The sequence below is a fragment of the Mus caroli genome, unplaced genomic scaffold, assembly GCF_978045245.1.
Source record: "Mus caroli unplaced genomic scaffold, Mus_caroli_1 scaffold_1, whole genome shotgun sequence".
Taxonomy (NCBI): Eukaryota; Metazoa; Chordata; class Mammalia; order Rodentia; family Muridae; genus Mus; species Mus caroli.
This window is the reverse complement of record NW_028227256.1, coordinates 130,793,199-130,815,005: the sequence shown is the minus strand read 5'-3', so window position 1 is coordinate 130,815,005 and position 21,807 is coordinate 130,793,199. Positions and strand designations below refer to the sequence as shown.

Here is a 21,807-nt window from a genome sequence, read left to right as displayed (position 1 = left end):
CAGCCTTTCTGTCCTGACTTCCGGTTCTTATCCAGGTCTCCTTGTGCTTGCAGTGCCCAGAATAACCATGACATAGGAACCAGAATAAACTGCCTGCTGGAAGAAAAAGGGCTTGTTTTCTTCCTTCCTTCTTTCTTGCTTTCTTGCTTTCTTGCTTTCTCTCTCTCTCTCTCTCTCTCTCTCTCTCTCTCTCTCTCTCTCTCTCTCTCCCTCCCTCTCTCCCTCCCTTCCTTCCTTCCTTCCTTTCTGGCACAAGGAATGGAACACAGAGGACCGCCTTCGTTCTAAGCCAGCACTTTACTATTGGACTAAACCCCCAGGCTCAGAAGAGGTTTTTAGTTTGGTTGAGGCAGGGTCTCATTATGTAGCTCAGGCTGGCCCAAAACTCAAGGTATAACCCAGGCTGGTCTTGAACTTCTGAACCTCCTGCCTACACCTTCTTAGAGCTGAGAAAACAGGCATGTACTGTCATGCCTAGCTTCAGAGGAGAATCTTAAGACCTCTTCTGTTCTCTAAGAGTAGACCCAAACTTTGACACCCAGCCATTCTCTCCTCATTGGTGCTCAAAGGGGTGGGTAGGCTCCTGGGGAGTTTGGGGACAATGTGGAGACCTCTGGAAAGGTGAAGGTTCAGGACTGCTGAACAGGGCTACCCCAGTGTGTTTCCATCTCTGCCCTCTCTTTCACACTTCTCAGGCCCACTGTGGAGAACTAAGGGTACCAGCAGAGAAATCAGAGACAGGGGTCTTGGAAGGCAAAAGACAAGGCTGAGAGGAAATTGTGCAGAGAGCAGGCCTTGGGGTCTTTTCGTTTCCTGTGACATCATCTTGCCTCAGAGTCACATGCTTAGTAAAAAGCTTTTCTCTTGGGTACCTTTAAGAGTGCTCAAGCCCGGTACCTGTGGGATTTGGTCCCAACATAGCACCACTATCAGCACGGGGCAGATTTCAGCATTTTGAACTTTGGACTCTCCTTTCCTCCCCTTTTCCCCATTGGCCTGGCACTGCCTGCTTCTTTTTTTTTTTTTAAGAGTCTATTACATTTTATTTATTTAGTGCATGTGTCTATGTGTGTGGGAGTGCCACAGTGCTCATATGGAGGTCAGGAGACAGACAGCCCTTGACAGACAGTTCTCCTCTTCCATATTGTAGATCTTGAGGATTGATCTCAGGTTGTCCGGCTCAGCAATGAACTCATTCACCCAACCCCCACCTTGTTGGCCTCTTGCTGGTCCTTTTATAAGCATTCTGTATCAAACTCTCCTTCAACCAGCCTGTGCAGTTCCCATACCTTCTAGGTATCATTCCTGATGGAGCTGCCACACAGACCAGGACTCTGCTGGAGGCAGCGAAATTCGTGTGTGTGTGTGTGTGTGTGTGTGTGTGTGTGTGTGTGTAGGGAGTCAAATGGCCATGGTAGAAGGTTCATCTAGTCAGGGGTCTGGGGCATGTGTGAAAAACAGCAATCACATTTGGCACAGGGTCCATCCAGTCCCTTGGGTCTTCCTGCTCAGCCTTGGTCCTCCCACAGTGTCCTCCTCTCCCTGAGGCCACTGGCTGGCCCCAAGGTGGGCTTGCCATAGGGCTGACAAGAAGCAAATCAAGACTTAAAAGAGGATCACAGATATAATTCAGCTGCAGAATGCAAGGCTAGCACACAAGAGTCCTGAGTTCCATTCCTCAGCACCAAACCAACCAACCAACCAACCAACCAACCAACCATCCAACGAAAAACTCACTTTGCCTAACATGGTGCTGGATTGTATCTATCATTCCGGTATTGGAATGAGACAGCTAAAATGACTGAGTTTGAGGCCAGCCTGAGCTACATAGCAAGTCTTTGTCTTAAAAAATTAAAATTAATTACGTGAAAGGCTTTATGCCTTAAAGGCCCCGAGTCAAGGAAAGAAAGAGCCAAGAGGCAGAGATGCCATGCAGATCTCAGCCTCATGTGGCATGGTATGGGCAGGGGCAGGATGGCAGCTTGCTCTTAGGAGTAGGGAGGAATGGGAGGTAGGCAGGAAGGACGCCTGATGTTTTGTCATCAGACTCACAGTCCCCTGTTGTCTGAAGGTGGAAGTGGAAGTGAAGCCCTGGGTCTCCTGGAAGTGTCTTCCTCTCATTGGGCTTCTTTCTCTGAAGAAAACCGACTAGCTCCCACCCTTCCTCCCAGCCACCCAGGTTCCAGAGGAAACTGCTCCTTACTGTACTCCTACAGCACACCTCAGCAGAAGTAGCTCTCCCTCCTGTGGGCAGAGCCCTTCTCCTCAGCTGGAATCCAGCAAGGGGGCAGCAGGTTATAGGGTTTCCCCTAGCCTGACTCACCCAGCTACTGTGCAGTGCAGACCCTTGACCAACACACAAACAGGATTTCTCAGGGTGGGATCTCTCTATAAGGCACTGAGAGGGAAGACTTGGGGCTGTGCGTGAGCCAGTACAGATAGAAACTGGAAGCAAGTGATGAAGTGAGGGCCAGGGACACTGTGGGGAGGGTGAGGTGGGGAGGGCACTGTGGGAAGGGCACTGTGCTGGTGCTTCAGTGTGTTAGTCTTTGGCAAGTTCCTTTCATTTCCCAGCCTGAATCTTTTTCTGGAGCACAAGGGATTGAACTAGATACTGTGTGGTCTTAGGTGCTGGGGCAGAAAGGAGAAGGAGAAGGAGGAGGAGGGGGAGGGGAAGGAGCATAGTAGTGTAACACTGACAGTGGGGGTCATTTGTCTGAGCCTCAGCATCCTCATCTGCAAAATGGAAATTACGAAGAGCCTGAAAAGCACTCTGAGCGATGGATGAGAAAGGGCTATGACTCAGGAGACTGCCTGCAAAGTAACGTGTGTGCGGGAAGCCTGTGCGCTCCTGACAGTGCTGGGGACTGCTTTCCTGAAGAGAGTAGGTTTTAAGATTAGGGGAGGCGCCCAGATGCCAACGGTTGGTGGCGGTGGGAGACCAGAGAGGGGCCCTCTTGAGTCCCGCAGGTGATTAGGGCTTGGGCTGTCCGCCTGCCGCATTGAGAAGGGAGGGAGGGAGTAAGGGAAAGAGGGAACACGGGAGTCGGCACCTCGGTACTGTCCCTGTCCCGAGGCCGGATCCATACATCACACCATTCGAGACGCTCACGTTTTCCCAGCTTTTCTCACACTGAATCACTTCCTTTGTTTAGAGGAGGGGGTAGGGGAGGAGACGGAGGGCGACGAGGGAGGGGCCCGCGGGTGCCGCCGCCGCCCCCGCCCCCTCCCGCTCCCGGTGTGCGGAGCCCGATTGTCACTCAGCTCCCGCGCCGGGGGCGACGAAGGCGCCGGCGCCAGAGTGGAGTCTCGGCTGGCTACCACCCCTTGGACCTAACTGGCTAGCCCTGGGATCCCCTGGCATCCTCGGAGGGAGCGACTGCCCAAGGTTTTGAGGTCTGGGGATACTTGGCTAGACAGTTCAGGTAGCCAGGAGCTCTGCCAGCTTTGGTGTGACCTTGGGTAAGTCTGTGGCTCAGTTCGTGCATCATGAGTGTGCAGGAAAGGGGTGGATGAAATGACTGGGATGTCCCCCTTGGGGCAGTCGATGGGTAAGGATTCTGGGCAGAGCTGGAGCTGGACCAGGCTACTATTAAGAATCGGGCACCAGCGGCGTCCCAGGTGGGTGGGCACAGGGTAGGCGTGCGCGCACGCGGGGAATGGGAGCCCGTGGACCCGCCAGGTCCTGGGCTTAGTCCCTCAGAATCACGCCTGCCATCCAGTCCCAGGTACGAAACAGGGGCACTACCTCTTTAAAGGCGTCCGGGGCTGAGCCTCTGCCACACCATGTGATTGCTTGAAAGGCCGGGCTGGGAGCGCAGCGGCGGGAGCCAGGAGAACGATGAGCCGATGCGCGCGCGGTGCCCAGAGCCCAGCCCTGCCCGGCGCGGCTCCGGAAAGCCGCCCGGGGAACTTAGGGCAACGCCTTTGGGACCCCCTACTGGTTGGCAGGCAGGATGGTGAGCTCCTTGCCTCTGGGTCGGCGGACACCTGTGGGCACTGTGGATGCACAGGGGATTCTTGTGGAGTAAGTGTACAGGGAGCCACCTCACACCTGATACAAAAACCAGTGGTGGAGTGAGTGCTGCTATTTTAAGTTGCTGAATGGAACCTCTAAGGACAAGGGGAGGGGACAGAGGTTAAGCAGATAGTGAGCCTGAGTGTCTGGCCAGCTTGGGCAGGCACTGCATCACTTTACTGGGGCACATCTTCGCAGGGCTGCCTATGTCCCCTCCTTCCCAGGCTGGCATCCCCACCGCAGGCTTCCTGACCACAGGTGCTGGCCTCGCGCCCCAGGGCGCCTGTCTGCTGATGTGCCCAGCTCCTGCCCACCATGCCACCGTACATCTCGGCCTTCCAGGCTGCCTACATTGGCATCGAGGTGCTCATTGCCTTGGTCTCTGTGCCCGGAAATGTACTGGTGATTTGGGCTGTGAAGGTGAACCAGGCACTTCGCGATGCTACCTTCTGCTTCATCGTATCCCTGGCGGTAGCTGATGTGGCTGTTGGCGCCCTGGTCATCCCACTGGCTATCCTTATCAACATTGGGCCACAGACCTACTTCCACACCTGCCTCATGGTGGCCTGTCCTGTCCTCATCCTCACCCAGAGCTCCATCCTGGCTCTGCTTGCTATCGCTGTGGATCGGTACCTCCGAGTCAAGATCCCTCTCCGGTGAGTTCACAGCAGCCCAAGGTACTCTGTGCAACCATGTGTGGGGCTTGGGGATGAGCGAGAGAAGATGAAAATACATAAGCCTCCTAGTCAGCCAGGTATTCTCCGGGCATTTGGATCCTAGCCCAAAGTGCCTTCCTGGGCTCTGTATAGGGATGCTCAGCAGAGCTGCAGTGAGAGAAACAGGAGGGGCTAGGTGTCAGAGAATTACCATCCTGACAGTGCCCATGACCTCAGTGCTGGAGCCTCTGCAACCAGAGAGTCTGAGGGAGCAGGTGAGGTCGGGCCTGGAGTGGGACTGGAACATTTGGAAGGGTCAGCAAGACAAGGGACAACCAGTATAGGCTTGTGAATGATCTGGGTTCCTCCAGACTGGGATAGGAGAGAAAAGCTTCAGGAGAGAGATGAGGACATGCGGAGGGTGGCACACCAGGACTCAGGGTGCTGCTGCTTCTTGGACCAGACCGAGCTGGCTTCCGGAAGGCACTGTTTAGCTCACTTGTTCAGCAAATGTTTCTGTACCAGCCAACTCCACCCTCCATGCTGTCCTGCTGAGCCCAGAGGGCTAGTTGCCTCTGCCCGCCCTCCCCTGAGGCAAGGAGCAGGCTGGTGTTGCCCTTCCTGTTCTGGCTGTTGCCTGCAGAGATGCTTTTGCTGTTTCTAGGCAGCTCAGGGTGGGAAGCCTAATGGTGACAGCCCTCGTAGTGGGGGGTCCATCTCCCTTGAGGATCCCTGCCCAGGCCTACCAAGCCATAATCTTGGCACCAGGCACTGCCTGGGTCACCAAATGCCAGCAAGTGCCTGGGCACCCTGCCAGGAACTGGCTCTGCTGGGACACTCTTTTGAGTGTGCTTCCCCCTTCTTTGAATTCTTGTCACCAGTAGGTTCTCTAAGGGTGAGCTTTAGCCATCCTTTAGCACCTGCTGTTTTATGCAGCTTCTTTCTTCTCGTATCTGGGACCTGGGGCCTCTAGCCTCACTTGGCAGTGTGCCTGGGCAGGCCTGGGCACCGGTAGTCCTCCCTTTGGTCACGTTTAAGCATGTTTCACTTTTCCCAGCCTCTTTTCGTGTCACACGCTCCCTTGATCCCTGTGTCCAGTGAGGGAGGCGGGGCAGGAACTGGAAGAGAGGAAGCAGGCTCACGGGATCTCCCAGGAGCCAGGTGTGGAGAGCGTGATCCGTGTCCTCTCTCTGATTCCTGGGCCTGGAACCCTGCTGTCAGCCTCTTCCCTATCGCTCCCAGCCTACCTCCCTCACAGCCACCAAGGTTTCCCAAGGAAGGTGGGGGTACAGGCTGCTGCTATTCCAGGGGAAAGGAAACAGCCCAGAAGCCTGGCAAGCTCTGTTCCCAGGGCCTTTCACGCTGCCATTAGCCCCGGGCTGCTGGCCTGTACCAGTCAAGCTAGTCTCAGTCCATTAGATGGGCTGGGCCTCAGTGTTCGACCATTACAACAGTGTGGCCACATTAGAAATGCACGCAGATGGGCAGACAGAGGAAGGCTGCTCAAGAAAGTCTTCCTGCTGGGTGGGTGCCAAGGCAAGTTAAAGGCCCTGTCCTGATGACACAGAGGTCACAGATTTCAGAATGTGCATTCCTACCCCGTGGGCCTGGGACATTGAAGTGGCCGTGCTGTTGGGAATTGCAGGCTCATTCGTCCCAGAGACAGCTGAGGCTGCTTTGAAGCGAGTGGTGGTGGGGTCAAGGCTCTAAGAGTTGAGGGTGAAACACAAGTTGAATTTAGTGCAGGCCTGGGAGTGAGTGCTTTTATGAATGCCTAGCTGTGTCACCTTGGGAGAGTCGCCTAACTTAACCTCTTGAAACTTTAATTTCTTCATCTATAAAAGGGGACAGACATAGTAATATGGCTGCTTAGAGTTCCTGGAAAAATATATAGCAGTGACTATTATTCCTGACATTTATTGTATGCAGGCTGTAACTGAGAAGTTTAGCTTCATTATTAATAAATGCCTTGAATTGAGACTGGAAAGGTACAATGTTTTCCCCAACCCAAACACATGTGCTCTTAAATGGACACACACACAACCCAGCCCAAAAAGGTGTAAAGAACTGCTAAGTTATATACGTACAGGATTTCCCTCTCTCGGTGGACTGCCAGTTCCTCAAAGGCAGTAACCGGGGCAGCGACAACATCTTGTCTGTCTCTGTGAATTACCCACAATGCCCTGCAGCAGCAACAAACATATAGTCTTTGATACTCTGGGTTTCCAAGTCACGTGGGTGAGTCTCAAGCAGGCTTTTGGGGAGTGTCTCTGTCTTCTTGCTGCAGCCTAGATCTGTCCTCCATTCAACTTCATGGCTCTGCCCATAACTGTCCCCCCTTGTTCAGCAGTGTCCCTGCGAGCACTTCCCTTACCTCCCTCCCCCTAGTGAAAAAGAGCTTTCTCTCAAGTTAAAGCCTAGCTTCCAAAACAAGGTTCATTGGCCAAAATGCTGATCACTCTAGAGCCAGGCCTGTCACCACTCAGGTACCCTTCAGGAGGTACAGAATGCTCTGTATCTTTTGGGCAACTGGAGTCTATGGGATGCCAGGCTTTTGAGCCCTCAGGCACCTGGCTCCCTGCCCTGATATGCTAAACAAAGGTTGCTGTGGCCCTGGGTTGTGAGAATAATGCCACTGAGTGTTGGTGAGCTGTGTCTGGATGTAGGAGTCAGGTACACCTTTGCAGAGCAAGGATTAGGCTGGTCAGTCAACCGCAGGTTTTCTTTCTTTCCACTTAGCAGAAAGCCGAGAGTAGAGAGAGTCACCTCACACAGCGTGGCCCAGTTACGTTATTTTTGAAGTTGAAATAGTTGATTGTCAATAATGTGTGGCCCTTTACATGTTGTGCACTACCCACCCCCGCTGGGTAACTGAGCAGTGATTCCCTTCCCTCCTAGTGCCAGGAACTTTTCACCGTTCATCTCCCTACCTCTTCAGCCAGGGCTGTCTTGGTACTCTGTCATAATTTGGTGTCTGCTCCAGCGTGCTCCCTGATTCTGTGAGAAGGCTATCCTTGGCTAGATGGGTGGCAGTGAACGGTGACAGGGGTTTGTGGGTTAGACCTGAGTTTGAACCCTGCCGTGTTACCAGATAACTGTGTAGCCTTAAACGCCTTCCCACCCTCCTGGACATTTCTCTGCCTTAACCATGTCTGCATTCAAGGTCACGGAGGTGCCTTTTGGCTCTTACTCTCTGTGGTTCTTCCTCCTCCTGGTTCCTGCCAATGCTGTCTTGGGAAGCCCAGGCAGGTTTTATGTTGGGATTTTCCACTCCTAGTGATTGACCACGTGGTAGCCATGTTTCGGTTTTGTGTCTATTTTATCTCATTGATTGTTTGTAGCCTCTCAGTAGTGGAGGTTACAGAGGGCCTCATTCTACAGTTCTTCAGATCAACTGAGGTCAGAGGCCTGAAAGATTCTGTAATTCTCCCAGACAAACCACTTGTCAAGATCAGCGTCCAGGCCCACTCACGGATGCTTCTAACCTGGAAGCCCAGTGCTCATGCTTGAACCCAAGCAGCTGTCTTGCAGGACATAGTTCCCGATTTCCTCAAAGCTGTCACCAGGTGCTTTGTTCCCTCTTACTTTGGCCAGGGAGTGTTTGTGCACTGTCTTGGCTCACACTCAGCACCTCCCGTTCCTCTTCAGTCTAGTGGGCAGTTGAGTCTCCGTAAGCCCTGCTGCTGCCCACAGCTAGAGGCGTGTCTGGGAGGTGAGGTTTGTGGGGTTGAGCATGGAGAGGAGAAGAAATCTGGGAGATTATGATGTGTTTGCTTTGGGCCACTGATCTACCAGTCCCAGATCTGGGCTGGGCCCCGTTTATATACTTATTTATTTGATAATTAAAAATGGTTCATGTACTACCAACACCCCAGTAGCCATCTCTGTGACCTCTGTGTCCCAGAACAGTTCCTTTGGGTCTCCATCTGCTTCTAGAAGAAGCAGGTTGTCTCCAGCTGCTCTGTCTAAGGATGCATTAGTCATAGACTAGAGTGGATGAGGCCAAAAAGCAGGCAAAGGAAGCCAAGGAGAGGAAACCAAGAGACAAGGAGGACTGCATTTGTTTGGGGTCACCAGGCTGGGAACTCTGGGCACTTCCCAAATCAGACTCTAGTGTGGAAAAAAAGGCAGTGGGATGTGAGGGAGGTGGCTTTGCGTTTGTGCTGGGGCAGCTTGCAGGTGCTTTTGCTACATGCATCAGAACCAAGATAGGTGGCTTTCCTTGCAGGGGTGTCTGAGTTCATTGGAAGGGTGAAAGCACCCCCTTTCCCTACAGTGCGATGACTTCCAAAACGCCTTTGTGTGCTTGAGGGGCTACTTGTACTAAGGTGCCTCATGGAGATGCCTGTCCACCCAGGGCCCCTGGAATGGAACCTTAGGGGCTGCATCCTATTATCTGAGAGCATCAAAACACCATGCTGATTGCAAGGAATGCAGAGAAGAATAAAGACAGACGAATTCCCCAGTACTTCTTCCACCTACAGAGGACGACTGTTAACATTTTGGTGTTCCAGAAAAAATTTCCACACACGTGTATATATTTAGCTACATTATTTTTGCATATGGCATATAGATATCTATATATGGTTTTAAGTCCCATTTTTTTCACTTAACATTACATTACAAACATTTCCACATGTCAACTAAAATTATTTTCTGAGGGCTTTTATGACAGTATAAGATTGTATCATTATTCATCTTTTAAGTTTCATCGAAAATAGCCAACCTCAGGGAATCCACGTCCTGCTCCTGCCAGCCTGGTTCACTTTGTCTGTTAGGTGCTCAGAGCGGATGTGTGCCTCCTTCCCTATTGCTTCAGGCCCAGGGAGTTTTCTCTTTAAAACTTCTCTCTGGCATCTGGATAAGCACCAAGAGACTTAAGAGTGTCCAGGACTCTCGGCTTATATCCTCAGCTATCTTCCATATCTGTCGTGCTGTGACGCGTTACATATTAACATGTGTCACATTTGTTACAAATTAACACTTGTGTAGCACATTTAAAAAATATTCTTAAATAGGTGGCTACTTTGAAAACATTGTTATTGTTATTATCACAAAAACCACTCCAGAGGCTGGAGAGATGGTTTAGCTGGCAAAGGTAGTTGCTGCCAAGCCTGATGACCTAAATTCAATCCCTGGGGTGTACATAGTGAAAGGAAAGATTGAACTCCTGAAAGTTGGCTTGTACTCTGACCTTCACACAGGTACCCAGAGTACCCAACACACACACACACACACACACACACACACACACACACAACACACACACACACACAATAATGTATGAATAATAAATGTAAAGAAATGAAAATATCAAACAATCAAAAAACCAAAAAACAAAAAAAACAAAGCACTTCAGTGATTCACATGGTTTCAAGGGTCAGAGCCAAGGTCTAGAACCCTGGATTGAACCTCCGAGTAATAGGCTCGCCTCTGTCTGCAAGTATTTTCATATGAGGCTAAATATTTCCCAACTCCTTCATCCTTCCTCCCTTTTCGCATTTCACCTACTCTGCGACTTCCCAGGAGGCATCTGGTGTTTCTCATCCCATTTGCTCTTCCGAGCTGGAGGGCAGGACCTTAAGGGTTCGGGAGCTAGTCCCTAGTATCCATTCTCTATATTCTGAGCCCCGGCCATTTCGTTTCTTTGTCTTTTATTGAGGAACACAGTCTCCAGAATGAAGGGCTTGGGGTGTGTGTGTGTGTGTGTGTGTGTGTGTGTGTGTGCTATTTCTTGGTTGGCCCAGTTGGACAGGAGGGCATAGACGCAAGGGACAGAACAGAGGTGAAAGAAGCTGTCACTCATAGCTCCTTGGGTGGGGAATCACTCCTCTACTAGAACCCAGAAGATGTTGCCAGTTGTTATAGAGCAAAGGTGGTGGGGAGGGGGAGAGGAAGAGAAGGCAGTGTGTGTGTGTGTGTGTGTGTGTGTGTGTGTGTGTGGTCTTTTCACTTGTCTCCCCTTGGAAACACTGGCTTGAAGATGGACAAGATGAGACAGCTAGAGAAGAACCCCCATAACCCCAAAGAATAGATTGGGGTAACTTCTCTTACCTGGCAGGGTCGCAGAGGTGTGGGGTTGGGGGGCAGTGCCAGGCACCCGGCTGCACTGCAGGCACAGAGAGATGTTCATCCTGGTCCACTCTGCCTGGGAACTCAGCAGCTGTTGTGATTATGGCCTTCGATAGATCAAGCTTGCCATGGAGAGATTCCTGGCCTCCTGTGTTGGGAGTAGGGATGGCAGGAGACTGAAGCCCAGCGAGGGTCTGTGCTTGAGCTGGAAGCTGGTCCCTACCCCACAGTCTCTCTCTTCAGCCCAGGTCATGTGGGAAGATACCCTTTGGAACTGTCTTCCTGTTGTCGCTTGCTCTCAGAACTTGTCTGACTTTTGAGAAAGAACGGTGGCCAATCATTCTCACTTGTCTCTATCCAGGACCCTAATGCAGATAGGCCTAGTCCAGGGGTTCTCAACCTTCAACCTTCCTAATACTGTGATATGGTTCCTCATGTTGGGGTGACCCACAACCAAAAACTATTTTTGTTGCTACTTTAGAACTGTAATTTTGCTCCTGTTATGAATCTAATGTAAATATCTGATATTTCTGATGGCCTTAAGTGACCCCTGCGATAGGATCATTCAACCCCCAAAGGGGTCGAGACTCCTAGGTTGAGAACAGCCGATCTAATCACTCAGTCATTCATTCAACACTCATCGGAGCCGCATGTGTTCCAGGAGATGCTATGGATACTCAGGACTCAATCATTAACAAAATGGGCCCTTTGCAGGGTCTGCTTTCTTATAGACTGGAGGAGAGGTGTCAAAGCACAAACTTGAGGCTTAAATCCTGCAGAGCATCAAACGGTAAAAAGTAGGAACAACCAGGATGAGCACGATTGTTTCTACAGGATGAGGTCTAGAGATGAGGAGACTACGTGCCACACAGATATCAGAGAGACACCATGCCCAGGAAGAAACCAGAACAAAGGCCCAGGGGTAGGAATGTACTTGAGGCATTTACACACCATAGGGAGGCCTGTGTATTGAGATGGGGTGATAAGAGGTAGAGGGAGGAAGATAAGGAGTACAGGCTGACACACATGGCTTGCCCGCCTCTGGAAGTCTTTTGTTCTGAAGGAGATTGCAGTCACTTTACGACTAGGAACAGAGAAGGGACATCATCTGGTCCCTCAAGGCTCTTGTACTGAACATGTGCTTCAGGGCCAGGGTGCAAACTAGAGACTGGCCAGGAGCTATCGCGGTGGCTCAGGTGTGAGGGACGAAAGAGGCTTGATTCAGGACAGGAGCAGAGGAGGTGAGGCCAAGCAGTTGACTCTGAGAGTGTATTCTTAGATGTATTAAGTAGGGATTTCATACAATGAGTGCTTACGTTGCAAGCATAAGTGCTTACGTTTCATACATATGGCGCAGCTAACCTTTGTAACATGTACTGTATGTTCTTAGTCACCACTCCGATAGAAATTGAGAACATTCTCTGCACCCTAGAAGGGTCTCTGTACCTCTACTAGTCAGTACTCTCTCTCCCCAACACAACCACTCTGACTGATGTCCCTCGGGCTTGTATTGCTTGCTCCTAAGCTTCTATAAACAGAAACAAGCAGTGCCCACCCTTCTGCCCTGGGCTTCTGAATCCAGGCATGATGGCTGAGCTTCATCTCTGTTCCTCCCTTACTGCTGTTAGAATTCTACTTTATCAAGAGCCAATGGATTTGCATACCGATTTGACGACTCCTTATCTTCCTCCCTGTCCTTCTTATCACTGCATCTCAATACACAGGCTTCCCTGTGGTTGTAAAGTACTTTCCTACCTCCAGGCCTTTGTTCTGGTTGTTTCCCTTGCGTGGTGTGCCTTCCCAATGTCTGTGTGGCACCCTTACCTCTAGAGCTTTGCTCAAAGATACCTTCTCAAGGAAGCCATTGTCTACCTTGTAACCCTTTCTCCCCAGCCCCAGCCTAGCCATTTTACCTTTTGACACTCTACATGAATTAAGCCTCATGTTTGTGGATCTCAATATAGATTTAATATGAGGAAGACTCAACACAACCAGTTTTCATCTGGAGAATGGGGTTGCCATCATCCAACATGGACAAAGCTTCAGGCGAGTCAGATCTTTGAACCAATAGGATTTCAGTTTTGAGCAAATTGAAGGTGGAGTGTCTGAGCATGCATTGGGCAGTTAGGGAGAAGAATAATATCAATAAGGAGACCCAAGGAGAACCTAGATGGAAGAAGAAAACACAGATCTCAAGGCGGGAGGGTCCTGGAAGCCAGATGTAGAAAGTACATCAAAGAGAAGCAGGCGATTGGTTATTCCAAATGCTGCAGATTGTGACAGGAGGCCTGAGAATCACCACTGGACCTGGGTGGCTCAGCATGGGTAACAGGGACAAGAGCAGTGGAGGGAGTGGGCAGACAGCTGGAGTGCAGAAGGCTCCATAGAGAAAAGGAGCAGAGGATTGCTGGCAACGTTACCATCTCAGGTTGCAAAAGAAGCAAAGTCCTGGGAGCAGCAACCATCAGAAGCGAATAGGGCTCTTTGCTTTGTGTTGTTTCTGAAAGTAGGGGAAGGCCAGCATGTCTGTGTGCTGGCTGCAGTGGTGAAGCCATGTCCTAGTGTAACACGAAGGGCTGGAGCTAGGGCAGTTTTGAAGAGACCAGCTGTGGGCAGGCTGCAGGGCCATTCGAGGGCCTCTGGCAGACCAGGGATAGACACTGGTAGGAGTCTTCTCATGAACTGGGGAAAGGAGAGGGATGTTAAGGAGAGCAGCAGATTCGAAACCCTCAATTTTCTAGGAAACTGGTGATGACTAGAATCCAGAACTCTATCCTCGCTGGGGGCGGCAGGAATGACTCCCTGAAGCTCTCAGGGATGAGTTTGAAGTCTTCTCAGCTTTGCGGTTATGAGTTTAACGCTAGCCATGATCGTCTGCACAGGCACAGGCATGGAGGAGGCAGTCTGTCCTTCAGCAGTTCAGAAGTACCGGATCCACGATAAGATAGGGATCTTATCATGGTTAGAGGCTGGTTCATGGTCAAGAGCTTGGATTTTATTCTACATGCTTAAGCCTCTGAGTGATTGAAGCAGGGAGTGACCTAATTCAAATTACATTTTAAAAGGGGAGGAGGCCACGAGGATGGACAGAATTGGATGGCTATGGCTCAGTAGGGTTAGGACCAACTGGAAAACATTTAAAGGAACCAAACCCACCCTTTCGTTTGTGGGTATTGGTGCCAAACCCCTGGAAGGTGGCAGTGCTGTTGTTAAGGATGAGGAGGGAGCTCAAGGGTTCTCCCTTCACATTCCCCATCTTGCCTTAGCAATAGAATCCTTACGCTCACAACTAGCTTCCTGGGCACCTGCAGTGTCCTCATCTGCCCTCTTCCTACCTCCTTCTCAGGAGGCCACTGGCTTCCTCAGGCTGAGAGCAGAGGAAGGACAATAGGGAAATATGGCTTTGGTCTTCCCAAAGTCTTTCCAAGACATTGCACATCAGGGGACTCTGACTTTTGGCCAGTTCCACTCAGAATGGGCTCAGTGGCTTCTGGGGTTCTACTTTCTGCCCCAAATGTATCCCCATCTTGAAGGATTCTTTCCTGGGCAGGGTGTCACCAGAGACCCATTTCTCTCCTGTATTGCTGGCATGTGTTTAGGGATGTGTTAGCCATTTGCACAATGGTTGTCACCCAAATGACCACAGTCCTCTCGAAGCTGCTGTGGGGCACTGAGTGGCTAAGTCAGCAAGCAGAAAACCCTTCCCCAGTGGCAGAGAAGGTAGCATGATGTCGTCCTAAGACTGGCACAGGGAATCTCTGGGTTCCAGCCACCCTGGCTGTGGTGGTCCTTCCTCACAGAAACAACCTCTTTAGCCCCCTGGATCTGAGTGGGCTTTGCAGAGTGACTGGCAGGATTGGTGTGGGTCCTGCCTGCTCTCAAAGACAGCTGGTTTCCCATCTCAGCCTTCTGTTCTTGGGGAGCAGGCATAGGGACCACAGCAAGGTAGGAGCTGTCAAGCCCCTTTCCTCCTTTCTACTCCCACAGAGCCAAGGGCTATGATGCACGTTTTTCCCCTGGGCAGGCAGGGGTCACAGATCACCAGCCATTCTTTTGGGACTTGGGTACAAGAGAAGGAAAGTTCAAGACAGCTCTTTACTCCTTCCCTCCTTCTCCCCATCCCCTTTCTCCCCTCACCCCTCTTTGAAGATCGTGGGTCTCGTGTGTTCCAGGCTGATCTGAAACTCACTGTGTAACTAAGAATGACCTTGAGCACTTTGATCCTCCTGTCCCCACTTTCCAACCGCTGACAGCCACGTTTTCAATAACCCTTTCAGAGGCATCTTCCTCCCACTGCTTTACAGGGATGCCTTAGTGGCACCAAGGATAGAGTGCGGTCTCCTTGGGCAGATAGACCTGTGTGAAGGTGGTTAACATTTCTGCTTCCCATTTCCTCTTCTCTGAAACAGTCTCCCAGCGCTTCCTTTATCTGCATGGTCACCTGCATGCCAGAAGAGAGCATCAGATCATATTATAGATGGTTGTGAGCCACCATGTGATTGCTGGGAATTGAACTCAGGACCTCTGGAAGAGCAGCCTGTGCTCTTAACTACTGAGCCATCTCTCCAGCCCCCCAGAGTTTGCTTTTCATAGGGCACTTTATGTTGCTACTGTGACCCACCCTGGGCTCTGGTGAGTGTCAGAGGCAGGGTGTGGGTCCTCCCACTGTCCTGTTCATGATTGCCTGGAACATATCTGGCTGGCACTTAGTAGGTAATTTAATTCTTGTCTGTGAGTATGGGAGTGAGAGAAAGCATATCTGTAAGAGACCAGTAGTTTATTGGGGATTGAGCAGCCAAGGCAGGAGGAAGCTGGACAGACAGACAGTCCATGCTTACCTCAATAGGGCAGATTTACATAAGGAAACTGCTCTTAAGAGTTCAGAGCCAGAGAAGTGAAGTCTCCAGGCTCCCCTTGCAAACAGGAGCAGGAAGCTCCTGGCCCCTGGGCTCTCAGCTGAATCCTCTCTGTTTATGAAGCCAAGTGTGGTGACACTTTCTGCTTCTAGAATGTGAACCGCCCTTCCTGCACCATCCTCCCAGAGTGTTGTCCTCCTGTCGGGAGCTAGCTTCCCAGGGAGTGGAGCAAAGGTTCCCTTGGGGGTTGGCAGCTCCTTGAATTGTGTCTGGACCGGAAACCATTCACTGTGTTTAGGAACTCACCGTGTTCAACAGGCACTGGCAGCAGTGCCCTGTCTTCCGTAGAGGACACAAACAGCCACCCCTCGTGATGGGCTGTGATAGAGAGCTCCCTGGTGACATCATGCTTACAGAGCAACTGTGGCCCCAAGGACTGATGACCCTATAGGACTGAGGGGTGTGAAGTCACGCAGCCCCTGCATTGTCTTCACCGGCTCTGCAAACCAGAGAACACTGATTGAAGCATCTGGGTCTTTCTCTTATGTCCACACGCTCATTTCTCTGCACCTCAGACCCTTGTTCTCCAGGGTCCAGCAGGGTCCAGATGAGAGCCCAGCCAAGGGATTCCACTTGAGCCTTCCTGCTCAGCACACTTCTCCCTGTTGTGGGGACATTGTTTCCTTATCAAGCTACCCAGTGTTCTCTGACATCATCAGTCCTCAAGGACACAGACCAGTGGTCTAGTGAGGATGTTGACAAGGGCCAGCTGGCATACTGCCAGGAGGCCTGAGTAGCCTGGGTCACACCAATACAGGCTAGGCGGTCCCCAGCCAGCCTCTCACCTGTGCCCCAGGCTGACGTCCTTTGCCCCTCAACAAGTAAATTTTTTTTTATTTTACTGCTTAAAGATTTATTACACACACACACACACACACACACACACACACACACACAGACTGAGAATGGAATCTGGGTTCTTTGTCAGAGGGCCTTAACCACTGAACCCTCTGTCCATCCCTTCATTTTGTATTGCTTACTATTCTTACATTGGTATAACGTTTTAGAAATTATTTATCAAGCTGAGTAGTATAACGCTATTTCCATGCAAGTCTGAAATGTAGTTTGAGCATCTTCTCCCCTTCCCCACTGCCATCCCACCCCTTCCTCCCCTCCCTGTCTCCCCTTAGTTCCCTGAAGGCTCCTACATATTTTGTTGCTACTTTCATGTCACCCACTAATGAGAGAAAAATGTGTGGTTTGTTTTTCTGAGGCTGACTTAAATTACGTATTATAAGTATCTCTGGTTGTGCCCATTTTCCTGAAAATGGTGTAACTTCATTTTTTGTGGCTGAAAAAAGAATCATGTGTGTGTGTGTGTGCACATATGTGTTGCCTCTCCTCTATCGATTCTTCTGTTAACTCCCGTGTTGGTTCCATAACTTAGCAGTTGTGAACAATAGGAGGAAAACTCTGGAAGATTCCTGGCCATTATAGAAACATCAGACATTAACACCATCTCAGCCTGCATGGCACTAGCAGGAGGAAGACAAATAGCAACAAACAGGAGCCCTTACCCTTCCTGGAAATATAAACTCATCCAGTCACTATGCGAATCTGTGTGGAGGGCCTTTAAAAACTAAAAATAGGACTAGAGAATGACCCAGCAATACCACTCCCGGTTATTTACCCAAAAGAGTTCAGTCAAGTATTGCAGGGATATTTGCATACCCATGCTTATTGCAGAACAGTTCACAACAGCCAGTCTCTTCTTATCCAGGCTGTGGAGCAGAAGGCGTAAAAGGGGATTTGTCTTGAACAAAACCTATAACTTATGTATATGAGTGCATGAATACCTGTAACTTGTGGATATGCGTGCATAAACACCTGTGACTTGTGGATATGTGTGCATGAACACCTGTAACTTGTGGATATGTGTGCATGAACACCTATAACTTGTGGATATGTGTGCATGAACACCTATAACTTGTGGATATGTGTGTATGAACACCTGTAACTTGTGGATATGTGTGTATGGACACCTGTAACTTGTAGATATGTGTGCATGAACACCTGTAACTTGTGGATATGTGTGCATGAACACCTGTAACTTGTGGATATGTGTGCATGAACACCTGTGACTTGTGGATATGTGTGTATAAACACCTCACACCTGTCCATTCATTAAGCCTCCTTTTTACATGTGTGTGTGGGGGGTAAAGTGGGGCATGCCATGGCATACCTGTGAAAGTCAGAGGAGAATTTGAGAGGTTTGGTTCTCTCCTTCCACCACGTGGGTTCCAGGATTGAACTCAGGTTACCAAGCTTGGCGGCCAGCATCTAATGCCCACTGTGTGATCTCTCTGGTTCCTTCCCACCTCTCTGGGCAGCTCAGATGGCACCTTCCCAGGAAGGTCCCCTTCTCCTGTCTCCATGTTCCCAAGCTCCCTTTGCTCTCCCTTACTTAACACAGGCCCTCTGAGACGCCCTGGCCTAGGGACCACTGATGGTGTGTGAGGGTTGGCAAGCCTGTTCATCGATATGCACAGTGCACAGCTTAGCGCCTGCCTGTTCTTTGAATGTACTGACTCTGAGCCTGTTGAATGCAACAGGGTGATTTTATTTATTTATTTACTTACTTACTTACTTACTTTGAGATGGGGTTTCTCTGTGTAGCCCTGGCTGTCCTGCAACTCACTCTGTAGACCAAGCTGGCCTTGAACTCAGAAATTCACCTGTCTCTGCCTCCCAAGTGCTGGGATTAAAGGCATGCGCCACCACGCCCGGCTACAACAGCGTGATTCTTGAGACTTAGGATCTTGGGGTCTTGGGTCAAACACTTCCTGGATTGTTTCATTTAAGAGCGTGTGTAGAGCAATTTATCCAGATAGTAGTATCACACATGCCTATCTTCACACACGGAAGCTGAGGCACACAGTAGCTACTGGATGACTGGATGGATAACTGAAAAGCCTTGCATTGAGCCTTGACTTCAACACTCACTGGTGGGAGATCTTGGATAAATCACCCCCACCCCTTCTTTGAGTGCCAGTGCCCACGTTTACAGAACGGGCATCATCCCAACCCCTTGGCAAAGAGCCTAGGAACCGGTAGGGAGAATGGTTCTGCTGTTCAGTGGTGAGCTGGATCTGGTGCATAGGGGGTGGGTGGCATTTCCCTTCTCCCGGCTGATCCCTGACCTGCTTGGCTTGAAGGTCTAGTGTTGAGGGACTAGAAGATGCCTGGCTGCCGGGCTGGGGACATGTGAGTTGAGCAGAGATCTGCAGGACAAAAGAAGCTGGACTTGAGGGGAGGGGTGGCCAGGAAATGCTTGGCAGAGGAACTGCTGCTGGACAAAAGGCTCTTCCCTTAGGGTGCTGGGCCTTGCTGTCTGCTACCTGCTGGGACAGCTCCAGGCTCTGGCTCCTTCTCAGCCAGCGAACGGGCTGGGCAAGCCCACTAAACTCCACCGACTAAAACCAAACCACAGGAGACAGCGGCTCACTTGGATGGAAGACCCACAGAGGCCGCATGAGCAAGCTGGCTCTGAGCCGTACACCTGCACGACTTTATAACTCTAGGCCTCTGTACAGGGTGTGAGTGTGAATCCACACACTCAGGGAGCAGACTCTAGTGTGGCTAGGGTCTGACCCTGATCCACAGTCATAAGACAAGGGAAAGATGCAAAGTTCAAGGGAAACTCCAGTGACAATCGAGGGTGGGGATGCCCTGTGAACTGAGGAGAGACAAGGAAAAGGTGATTCTTCAATATTCCTGGCATAGAGAGAGCCAAGGGTCCGGATACCTGGAGGCATGAACTCTGGGCCTAGGCTGTCATTTGCCCACATCAACCTTGCTCCTTCAGACCTGCATCTTCTGCACTAAATGGGACTCACTGAGCCTGAATCCTGCCTGATTCTTCAGGGCTGCTGCTGCAAGGACCAGGGTTAGAGGCTCTGATAGAGGGAACAATACTCAGAGTATATCTGAGACCATTCTACTTCCTGCTGCTTGGTGGCAGAGAGGAGGCCATATGGATGGGGGTGGGGGGTTGCGCACGCACGAGCAAATGTGCACACATGGGTGCGTGCATGTGTCTTGTGTGTGATTGGAGTGGACAGTGTGGCTGGAGGAGTTCCTTCACAAGCATGCCAAACCCTGAAATATACATGCTGATCTTGGGGAAGTGACTGTGGCAGGGCCAGGAGGCACAGCAAGTATCCGGCCACTGTTCTGAGAACAGTGCCAGAGGCACTTGTCCCTGAGCACCAGCAGGCACCTACCTCCCTTTAAGCAACTGTTTCCATCAAACTGATTGCTGCTTCAAGACACTGAGGAGTCCCAGGTCTGCCTGGCCCAGGAAGGAAGACTTAGAGTCTAGTAGGGAAGGGGCAGCCATGTGTTGATTGATCTCCTTGATGTTGGGGATTCAGCTCTGTGTTTTGTTTACTAGCATGTTTGATTCCACTCAGTCCTTCAAAATCAATATTGTCATTCCTTTGCTAATAGAGAAAATGGGGAACCAGGGATATAAGGCAACTTGAAAATTGTTATCCCTCTTTTAAGTAGCAAAACTGAGATTTGGTCATATTTGTGATAGGCCACTGTCCTCAGGGGTTTACAGACTCTGGGAACCATAGCTCCATCCTTGAGGGCTTCTAGGCTGAGAAGGAGTTAGAATACAGGATCTGGCAGATAGTAAGAGGAACCAGCCTTGCAGGAAAAGCTGACATTTCTGAGCTGGAGACCGCTGATGGGCATGGGTGTGCACGGGCATGGTCTAAGGTCTAACCAGCTGCCTGGTTTCCTTAGGCTCTGGGTGCTCTCTCTCCAGCCCCAGAGCCTGAATGGGCTCACTTGCATGGCGACTTCAGTCACAAGTGCAGGGATGCTAAATCAGGAGGTGTTGCTAGCACTATGCAGCTGAAACAGTCCCATGAGGTCCCTGGGGGGTGGGGGTGGGTAGAAGTGGGCTGGAACAGGAGCCTAGCAGGATCTGCCTGGGTTCTAAGCTTGGGTGCTGAGAGGACCCAGGGGTACCTTCTTTCCATCAGTCCCTGGGGAGAAGCAGGGCTCAGCCTCAGCTCAGATAAGAAGCAGCTAAGTCAGCCTTGGGCTTCTCACATCTTCCCAAGCCTCACTTATGCCTGTAAGATGGTAGCACTCCTGTAACCCTAGATACATAGGAGATTGAAGCAGGTGGGTGGCAAACTCAAAGCCTGCCTGGGCTACTGAGTTAAGTTCAAAGCCAGTTTGGGCAACTTAGTGCGATTCTGTCCCTGCCTCCCCCCACCGAAGTTAATGAAATATCTCAGTGGTCGGGTTCTTGTGTAGCACGCAAAGCCCCAAATTTAGTCTCTAGTGGGGGTAAAAAAGATAGTAACAGAACTGTCCTGCCTGTATTGCAAGTTGACACTGGCACCCATGCACTGAGGGTACTGAGTGGTACTGAGGTAGCTCTTGTTCCTTTCTTCTGCTGTCCTGGCCTCCGATCCTTTCCTCCTCATGTGCAGCCGTATTTTTCTATTGGGAGAAACAGTCCTACAGTGGTTGCTTTGTTTTGTTTTAAACAGAGCCTCAGGTAGGCCAGCTAGCTTCAGACACGTTGTGTAGCAGATGACCTTGAACTCCTCGCGACCCTTCCTGGTGTTGGGGGTGTGGGCGTGCACCAGCACACCTGGCTCCCCAAGTTCAGCAGGGCTGCACTGAGTACCTACTTCCTGAGAGATCCACAACAGTGCCTTTCTTTTCCTGAGCTTCCTCCCTCACCTCCTTCCCAGACCAGGGTTGGGAGAGCTACTTCTGCGTCAGATATTGGGCTGACTGCCATTGGGCCTCATGAAGCTAAGCCAGGTCAGGGACCAGTGGTCTTGGCATTTCCGGGGAGCTTGTTGGAAATGCAGGACCCAGCCCCACCCCAGGCTGTTGGATTCATAATCTGATTTTAAAAGGGCCCCAGGTGACTCATATCCATTGTCCAGCTTGGAAAGCTCAGATGATCTGAACCCTGGAGAATGAAAGAGCAAAGTCTTGCCCTCATCTTCCTCGTAGCCTCTTGGGAATGTCAGGGTGTGAAACACAAAACAGAATCCACCCGGGCAATTGGAAAGCGGGGATTGGCTTGCCACAGAAGGGATTCGCACACTGAAGCATGTGTACCCCCTAAACAGAGATAATTGTACCCCATAAACAGAGACAATTATTA

General features: G+C 50.7%; 1 protein-coding gene across 6 annotated transcripts in view; it reads left to right on the top strand.

Annotated features, from left to right (window-relative positions):
* Positions 1 to 3,230: 3,230 nt before the first annotated feature.
* Adora1 (adenosine A1 receptor) overlaps positions 3,231 to 21,807 on the top strand; it is a 36,280-nt gene continuing 17,703 nt past the window's right edge. The window contains exons 1-2 of one of the 6 annotated variants that reach the window (XM_021156557.3): positions 3,231 to 3,462; positions 4,277 to 4,674. In XM_021156557.3, the coding sequence (XP_021012216.1) occupies positions 4,334 to 4,674 (341 nt within the window). In that variant the 5' untranslated portion in view covers positions 3,231 to 3,462; positions 4,277 to 4,333. Of the gene's footprint in view, positions 3,463 to 3,500; positions 3,552 to 3,589; positions 4,028 to 4,216; positions 4,675 to 21,807 lie in introns of those variants that run through there. The other 5 variants (XM_021156550.3, XM_021156535.3, XM_021156542.3 and 2 more) reach the window with 5 other exon arrangements.